Source organism: Haliotis rubra, unplaced genomic scaffold (assembly GCF_003918875.1).
Source record: "Haliotis rubra isolate DU_JTF1 unplaced genomic scaffold, ASM391887v1 Scf137, whole genome shotgun sequence".
Lineage (NCBI taxonomy): Eukaryota > Metazoa > Mollusca > Gastropoda > Lepetellida > Haliotidae > Haliotis > Haliotis rubra.
Genome location: NW_025765303.1, coordinates 1161944 through 1171452, shown reverse-complemented (window position 1 = coordinate 1171452; position 9509 = coordinate 1161944). Strand labels below are relative to the sequence as shown.

At 39.1% G+C, this 9509-nt stretch overlaps 1 protein-coding gene across 1 annotated transcript; it reads right to left on the bottom strand.

Annotated features, from left to right (window-relative positions):
* Nucleotides 1–721: 721 nt before the first annotated feature.
* On the bottom strand, nucleotides 722–2730 carry LOC124268239. Its single transcript, XM_046703279.1, has 2 exons — nucleotides 2269–2730; nucleotides 722–935 (listed from the first exon to the last, which is right to left on the bottom strand). The coding sequence occupies exon 1, from the start codon at nucleotides 2728–2730 to the stop codon at nucleotides 2272–2274; it is 459 nt and encodes a 152-aa protein (XP_046559235.1). The 3' UTR covers nucleotides 722–935; nucleotides 2269–2271.
* Between the last annotated feature and the right edge of the window lie 6779 nt (nucleotides 2731–9509).

Here is a 9509-nt window from a genome sequence, read left to right as displayed (position 1 = left end):
CAAATAAAAGTTGTAAAAAAAACCCTGCTACGTTAAATCCCAAAGCAGAAACTCAAAAAATGACTTTTAAAATATTTCTCAAACTGAACATACGTGTAACCTTGCTGTCATACCACAAGTGGACTTTTAACTGAATTCGCTGAAAAATATATGAATGACCACAAGAAGGTCAGACTAAAATATTCCCAGAGAATTGAAATATATGCCCAATGTTATATATTAAAGTTGATTAGGTACATAAAGATATAATATTACTGTTTTAAAGCTCGTAGCGATTTATAATTACATTTCCTAAAATTGTTGGAAGCGCACGTACAATCTCCATAGCAATCTCGTCAGAAACACACTCGGTTGGACCCATGAGAGCCGTTATGGCAACAAACGCACGTGCGTGTATTTGAATCTCTCGCCGTCAATCGCATGATTCTTATCCAAAACACCATAATAGGCAGCAAAATCCTGTAAGCTAAGTTCTTTGTACTTTCAATATGACGATATATATTTTTCATGATTTTTTAAACAATGACATAATGCCATAAACGATTTAAGTACTCGGGATTATTTTTACCAAAGCGCCGCAGTCATTTACGCGCGTTCTGATTGGTTTGTCGTATATTCGCACATAACAAGTATCGAGAGGGGGACGAGTCTTCTTGCAGGTTACGGAAAGGGGCGTGATATTCCTGCTCCAATATTGCTAAAAGCGGCGAAAAACTCAACTCACCCACTCACCATAATTTGAGGCATGGTTAATTTTGTCTGACATCGAATTTGTTACATTAAACTCGACCCTCAATACAATTATATTTTGTATGGTACCAACGCTTACGCGGCTTCTATACTGGTGTAACTGAGACACAGAACAAGAACTGAATATTTGACACCACTTTAATGATTTCAGAAAATATGCGCCGAACTGCCTCCGATGAAGAGTCCTGAAATAAAATATACATGTATTTGATAATATAAATGTTAATGATAATACAGAAAAGGTATATACTCTATTTCTTTATTTGGGTCCATGACGGGAAAACTGGGCATGCGGCAAACTGTACTTCCTGAGACGGAGCACTGGTGGCCCTGTCGCAATTGCAATAGGCTATGCAGAGTTGCGTCCCTTGCGCACGCAAGAAATCGAATAAAAAATGTGGGTTAAAAGCACAGTTCGCCTCGATTATGAAACAAAAATAAGGTGTGAAAATTGAATATTGTTTTAAATGTTAGATTTTATGTTGTGGTAAGAGTTCCTCCCGTTCCCCCATCCCTCTATAATATGTATATATTAATATATATGAATATGATTAACAAACCCTAACACAACAATTCCAAGAGAACTCACAAAAATTAAACAAAGCCCCAAAATTATTTACAATATATAGGGTCGTTGCGTTACCTCTGTTAATCTGCCGAAGAAAGAAGTGGGGGAACGGAAGGAACTGTTTCCTATGTTCTTTAAAGAAGTGATTCATATCAATTTGCTTGTAACCGAAATTGAACATTTTTATGATTCTGATTTAAAATTCTATTTGATATTGCCATCTCAATATTTAGAGTGAGTTTGTTGTTTGTTAACAATTAGGAAGTTCTACGTGATACAAGTCTCATATTATATACCATTTCGCTGAAACACAACATGGGTATGGTTCTGACAAAACTAGAAACATGGCGATTCTATGATTCGAAGCCTACGAACAACGTTCCTGTCGACAGGGAGGCAACTCTGAAGAGTGAGTCAGTGAGTTGGGTTTTACGCCGCTTTTAGCAATATCACGGCGGGGGGTACCAGAAATGGGCTTAACACATTGTACCCATGTGGAGAATAGAACCCGGGTCTTTGGCGTGACGAGCGAACGCTTTAACCACTAGGCTACCCCACCGACCCAAAACTCTGACTGATTCCTTGTCCCGGATATTTCTTATATACTCTTCCAAAAAAGTAGGGGAACTTCATTTTAATTTACGATTGAAAAAATTGGGAGATATATCGGAGTCAATCAATGTTGATGTGATAATGTTTGGAGAATGCATCACCACTTGCACTTCCTTATGACCATAGTTGTTTGTACAGTAATCGCTCTTGAAAGTTGATTGGTGTATGACGTGAAATTTGCAAGTGTGCGATTTTCATTTTTTTAAAAGAAACAAAACGGCCAGAAACAAACACTAACAACTGTGTGATGCAAGGTGATTTATACTTCCTATTCAACTTGAAAGTTTAGGTTCCCCAACTTTTTTAAAGAGTAGGTTCCGTCATGTACAATTACTCACATGTTAGTAGTAGAAGTTCCGGTTCGCCATGCTGCTAAGTAAACGGCTTTTCCTCCGTCCGCTTCCATAAAACTTCAGCTTTCCAGTAAACTCAATCACTACTTGACGGTTGGCAGGCCTAGGATCATATAATTCCGATTCGTAACCAGTATAGGCATTGGGAACCTCGGGCTCTGAAGGGTAGGGGTCGTAGCCGGGCTCTGAAGGGTAGGGGTCGTAGCCGGGCCCTGAAGGGTAGGGGTCGTAGCCGGGCTCTGAAGGGTAGGGGTCGTAGTAATCACGTTGTTTGTCGTCATGGCCCGGCTTCTTGTACGTGGCATAGTCATCTTTTCGGCTGTCATAATAATAGGATGGCTCTTTCTTCTCTTTCGAGAATAGCCGCTTGAAAGTAGAAGGCTTCTCCCCTGCAAACGCCCCAATGACGAACATAGCGATAAGGAGCACTTGAGTTACAGCCTTCATTGTTGGACTCTGAAATAGTAAGTGAGTGACTTTTGTTAAAGGCCGCCTTGGACGCTATCGCAGTAACGTTAGTGAGTGTGGTTTTACGCATTATTATTCCAGCAATATCATGGCAGGGTAACACCAGAAATGGGCTTCACATATTGTACCCATGTGAGGGATCGAACCTGGTCTTCAGTATGGGAAGCGGACGCTTTAACCACTAGGCTATCCCAGCTTAATGTGGAGAGAGTGCTTGGAGTGATTCAGGTCCCAGACGTTGACAAACCCGTACAATTCGCAAGCACGGGTAAGGTGATGGCACACTTAGAAACATAACCGGGGCGGACATGGATTCGAACCCACAGCCACAAATTTCTGTCTGCGTTCGCTCGTCACGCCGAAGACCCAGGTTCGATTCCCCACAATGTCTGAAGCCCATTTCTTGTATCACCAGCCGATATTGCTGGAATATTGCTAAAAGCGGCGTAGAAGTAAACTCACCCACTCACCCTAACGTGTCAAAGGGACGCAACTCTGCACCGCAAAATGCGGCACCACACCACACTGGGCCACCCGTGAGTGAGTGATTGACTGACGGTAAGTGAATGAATACAACTGCAGTCCAGCTATATGCAGTTCCGCCATATAGCTGGCATATTGCTAGGTGCGGCGTAAAACTAAACTCACACCCAAGAGTCGCGGTATATTGCCCCTGGTAGTCTACTGTTGTCAGTAGAAACATGTTTCCTATTCTTCAAAAATATTTCCAAATTTAAGAAGCTATATTTTCCTAACCATAATATGATTCAATCCCAAAACTTCGTAAAACCAAAGCCATTTGAAGCCATGACGAATGTAAACGCAACGTCAACATCAACGTCAACGTTTATATAGTCCGCAATATCTACCGAAACAGATTCAGCAGAGTATAAATGGCAACGTTGTAATGAACATTATGAGAATGTATGACTGAACATCCGTAACGAAAAGAGCTGTGTTTATTTTTGCAGTAAAGTGGGTACGCTTCAGGAGCACCTGCTACATCATAGGTGCCGGTGACTCCATGTAATTTTCAAAACATTTCTCTTTAGATGTAGCACTACATCCTGGAAGAAATATATCCGAAAAATGTCCGTTCAAGTCTATATTATTTGGCAAGTCTGAAGTAAGCAAATCTGAAAATGATGAAAGTTTGGGTTTTTTAAAATTCTATCTTAGTAACATACATTACGAACTTTTCTTCTGTAAAAGTTTCATTTCAGAGATTAGATTCTTGATGCAGCACATTTACTGGTTTATGTAACATAAACCAAGAAAAACGATATAGATATTTAATAATGGAGCGGTTTTGGGTTCACTGTAAACAAACTAATACTTTGTTAATTATTTTGGTGTTCCACTTAACATTATTCACGAAATGCAGGTACAGGAAAACTGTATTAACATACTTTCTTTGACCATGCCTGTATTTCCAGTTTAAAGAAACAATATTGATTGACTGACTGACAATACGTTATTCCGTCCCGAAGGACTGGATTATCTGGTCCAGACTCAATTATTTACAGACCGCCGCCATACAGCTGGGATATTGTTGAGTGTGGCGTTAAACAGCAACCAAACCAAACCAAATCATGATGATGATCTCTGGATTGCCTGGTCTGGTCCAGACTCAATTATTTATGGACCGCCGCTATGCATACAGCTGGAATATAGCTGAGAGCGGCGTTAAACAACAACCAAACCAAACCTCACGCTGCAACGAAGAAGCTCTAACATCGGACGTTTGACGCCGCTATTACAGTTTAATTTTACATTTCGATGTCCCCAAAATATAAAAATGAAAATTATTTCAACACAGGAAATGTCAGATAAATTTCAGTCACACATCATGCATCGCTCATATCCCTTATTTGAATCTAACCCTGTAGTATTTCGTACAAGGAACATCTTTATATCTTGGTAATCGGGCTGATAATTACAGTTTATATAGTTTGCAAAGTTGGCGACCCACCTCAACGATCCCTTCCACCACGTGCTGCCGTTGTTGTGCTCGACCGATTATAATCATCTTTATACACTGGAAATTGCATTTTGAAAAAATCACACATTCATTTATTTCTCATTAGGCTTTTCCCCGAGCTTTGCCCTGGGGAACATTAACCCTGTATCTAGTGATAATGACACGATGCGTACCACTAGTTATGCTCGACAGAAAAATAGTCAAAAAAGCTTAAACATTTACAAAAATATTTCAGTCAATCCAGTGAACCCGAAAACTCAGTTTTCCGAATTATGCTAGTTGGGGACAACTAATTAAATATAGGGCCCTGCAAATCCGAAAACTCCATCTTCCCAGTTTGGGACGACTAATTTAAATGTAAGGCCGTGCAAATAAAAAACCCAACATCTTCCCAGTCATACTAGTTGTGGACGGCTTCTTTAAACGAAAGGCCCTGTAAATCCGAAACTCCATCTTCCCAGTTATACTAGTTGTGGACGACTAATTTAAATGTAAGGCCCTTTATATCCGATAAATCGTCTTCCCAGTTATACTAGTTGTTGACGACTAATTTAAATGTAGAGCCCTACATATCTGAAACTCCATCTTCCCAGTTATACTCCTTGTAGACGACTAATTTAAATATAAGGCCCTGTAAATCCGAAAACTCCATCTTCCCAGTTATACTAGTTGTGGAGGACTCATATAAATATAGGGCCCTGTGATTGTATTGGGTCCAATCCGAATGTAATATTGAATAACCTCCCTTGGTATCAAAATCATGAAATTAACATATTCGATTTTCGACCAGGCCTTATAGATTTTGAAACGTTTTTGACAAAATCTATTTCGATAATTTTGTATCAATTATAGATTACTTGAATGACCAACCGGCACATGTACAAACGTTAACCATGCGTAAAATCTAGTCATAAAATTCGTCGTCATTAAAGGAGCGATGGAGTCATTCTGACACGACACGGCTCTTACTTTGGACACTTTGGGCGAAATGCCTTCAGGAGCATCATTGACAGGGTGACCTATTCTAAATTTGGCCATTGCAATATTGAAACGCCTGAAAATGTGGAACTGAACACTACCTGATCAATTGCTGTGGGAGAAATAACAGAAGTCCTGTTCTTGAAGCTAATGAAATATTTCTCCAGCTACAGTTTTTGGCCTCAGTGCCGTTTATGACTACACGCAAAGGGGTGTTTTAGATTTTGTGTCGTCATTGGGCAAATAGGAAGTAATTTTGCTGAGCTTTCGAACAGCTTCAACAGACTGTATACTGTGATATGTTATGATTTGTGTCATGTTGATCGTCTGCTTTTATATTGAACGAGTATTTACTGTTTCAGAAAGAAAGGTGCTTAAATATGTTGGTATATTGCTAAAACATGCATAAATCTACATGTTAACCATCGACTAATTCTGAAAGTTAATCACTTACAAAGAGATAGTCCTTAAAGTGCAGGGGCAAATTTCAAATTTCTGCAGAGTCGATTGTACAATATCGATCATATCATGCAATCATGACTCACTAATCATTATCACATTTTTAAAGGTTCCTCGGGCTTTTGAATAATCTTTTAAAAAATACAACATAAAAATAAATACATACATTTTTCAAGAGGATTGTAACTTTAGGGTAATATTGGCATAAAAATACTTCCGATGCTTACCCAGTGACACAAGTGTTACTATGTCAACCCAAGCTATGAAATCTTACGAGCTTTATCTCTTCCAGCTGATTTAACAATAAAATATATCGAGCAGTCGTAAACGGTCAATAACTCTAAGGCATGCCTGCCACACTATCACACTTAAAAAGTGTTTGCTTCAAGTACTATCCTCTTTACATGTACGTAATGTGCATTCCTGAGGGCAATTACGAAATATATATTAAAAATTCAATCTTTGTGAATCTCAATCTTCGATGATCACGTGTCATACGTTTCAATTTTATTTTCATAAATACCTACTCGCTTCAACCATTTCGTTCTGAGGCTAATTTCAGTGGCATAAAAGTAGCCCTGCTGAAAAACTGCTTTCACCAGCTGAGTCGGAGACTTGAGCAGTGGGTTTTTACCTCTCTTCCAAAACGACGCTACAGCAGACCATGCCATATAGGTTCATGATATTCATCAGCTTAGATATAAATAGAAACGACAAAACCCGTTAAGTATCAGTAAGAAATCTGTGCTAAAACAAGAGGTGATTGTCAGGCGCATAGCAAGCCAATTTTCGTTTAAGCTCGTTAGGTTGCAAAGTTTTACATTTAGATAGTTTTGGGGATTTGCCTAACTTTCTTAGCAACAATCATGTGTAAGCCCGGGTTTATTTTATAACGGTACCTACGCCCCAGATTGTATAACTCAGATTATATCATGAGTATGTCTTTGTTTGACGCCGTATACAGCAGCATTACAAACAATCCAGTAAGAAAAGAGTCATTCGAATACACAACAAGGGGGGTTCGATTCCCCCCATTTCTGGTGTCCCCTGCCGTGATATTGCCGGAATATTGCTAAAAGTGGCGTAAAACCATACTCACTCACTCACAACAAGTGGATCTGCCTTGACAGCTGTGTAAATATAACATAATTAATGATTTAAACATTATGCATGCTTGCTTGTGAGCACATAACACAGTTGAGCCAGTTTACAAATCAGTCTTGGTATTAACGCCCATTCGATAACGCAAACATGACACCGATGTTACAAAGTGTCTTGCAAGTAGGGGCGACTAATGACGAGGAAACAACTATTGCAACAGCGATAGTCTATTGCGACCAACTATTGCAATACTATTGCAATAGCTTTTTTCTCCTTTGAAGTCATTTCCCACATGGTTGTATAGTTTATATGAATTAAAAACAAGTTGAAGTTGTTTCAGTCACTTTTAATAACTGGCAAGAAACTTGAAACCAAGATCAAATAAACCGCCATGTTTGTTAAAGAGGTAACATGGTCGGATAACTCTAAATCAAAGTGAACGAATCTGGTACATCCTGTACTTTGTGCTGAGCATTTATCAACGGAAGTCCATCACTAAACTATCGATAGTCACACATACTATCGATTTATCGATAGTTTTTCGTATCTACCATCGATTAATTAATATCTGAGACTTAACAATTGCAATCCATCGTTACAGCACAACTTGCAAGTCATACTTTGCAACCTTCCATTGTTCATCATGACATCGTTATAGCACACAGTGATACAGTGTCAGGCACTGATAGCAACGTTCCCAGGATCACCCTGCCACCGATGAAAATAGAACCCTTTCTCATCTCTAAGAATTCTCCTTTAATAGCAGATCGAATTTACAAATTCTTCAATATCGTTAGATAGTGATTACACAATACCATTGTGGAAGTCACGGTGGCTGAGCGGGTTAGACGGCTGACTTTGTGTGCTGGCGATGAGGTGACTCTGAGTGTGTGGGTTCGGGTCCAGGCTGGGACCCAACCCAACAAAAGTACTAGAATCTGTACTTTACTAAGAAAGTGTACTCCCAGACATGGCATATGCTATCATTAGATAGTGTTTACGAATCACTATCAAATAGTGAGTGAGTGAGTTTAGTTTTACGCCGCTTTCAGCAAGTTTCCATCAATATCACGGCGGAGGACACCAGAAATGGTCTTCACACATTGACCCATGTGGGGAATCGAACCCGGGTCTTTGGCGTGACGAGCGAACGCTTTAACCGAGAGGATATCCCACCGCTCATATCAAATAGTGATGATATCACGTGTTCGTGATAAAGAGGGCATATCCTGACTAATCGGTTGCACCTGTCATAAACAAATGCAAAGGCTAGTTAATTGTTCACCTGAAAAACAATCGGGAACTTATGGTACAAGTGAGGCTTTGAATGTTGTAACTTTGTTCTACAACTTTAGTGCAAAGAAAGCCCCTTGAAACCTTAATAAAAGTCACTCTGAGTCCTTATGCATCGATCTTAGTTTATAACAAATAAAACGGTCTCACTGATCTCCTATATATTAAGTTCAGGTGGATAAATCATTTGAACTCATTTGATTGTTATTGTTCGATAACAGATAACAGATATACCTCTGAAGCATAAGTTAAAAAGACTTGACCAAATTACTTTGGCAGAAATTCTGACTTGTATGCATACTGAAAGAGATTCGCAAGTTGGGTAGCACAAATGGTAACCATGATAATGTCATTGACTATTTCTTGTCCAAATATTTTACCCAAACATTTTACAAAGATGTATCAATGAGGAAGTCCAGCTTTTCAAATATTGTTTTCTCGGTAAACTTCAAATGACATTTGACAAACTGTCCTGAACCTCCGAAGATAAGTAAATAACTATACCTTTTTCTAACCGCGTGTATTACCAAATTCCCCATAGTTAAAAGAATTAAACTCATCCTTAAGTGTGCTATGTGGTGGTGTACAAAGTTGAACATTAAATGTTTTGACAAAACTGAACTCGCTCCGTTTCTGAAATTGTAAAATTCAAACAACATGTTTGAAAATCAAAATATGTATGTTTAACTTTTCTGAAATACTTTCTGTGAATTAAAACGTCCTTCCTTAATAGTGTTAGTGATTATTCCATCCTGTGATTATTCCATCCACAATAAGAGGGAGGTCACTGATAGGAACCTTCCACAGTGGATCCGATTTCGATGTAACACAGTGTCTGGCAAGTAACAGATAGCATCTCCTACGGTGCATGCCAGCACTGATGTTATACAGTCAAACCTCCTGAAACTGGCTTCGCACATTGCACCCATGTGGGGAATCGAACCCA

Excerpts from the sequence above, each read along its gene's own strand:
- LOC124268239 (XM_046703279.1), bottom strand. The coding sequence starts at position 2,730 with ATGAAGGCTGTAACTCAAGTGCTCCTTATCGCTATGTTCGTCATTGGG.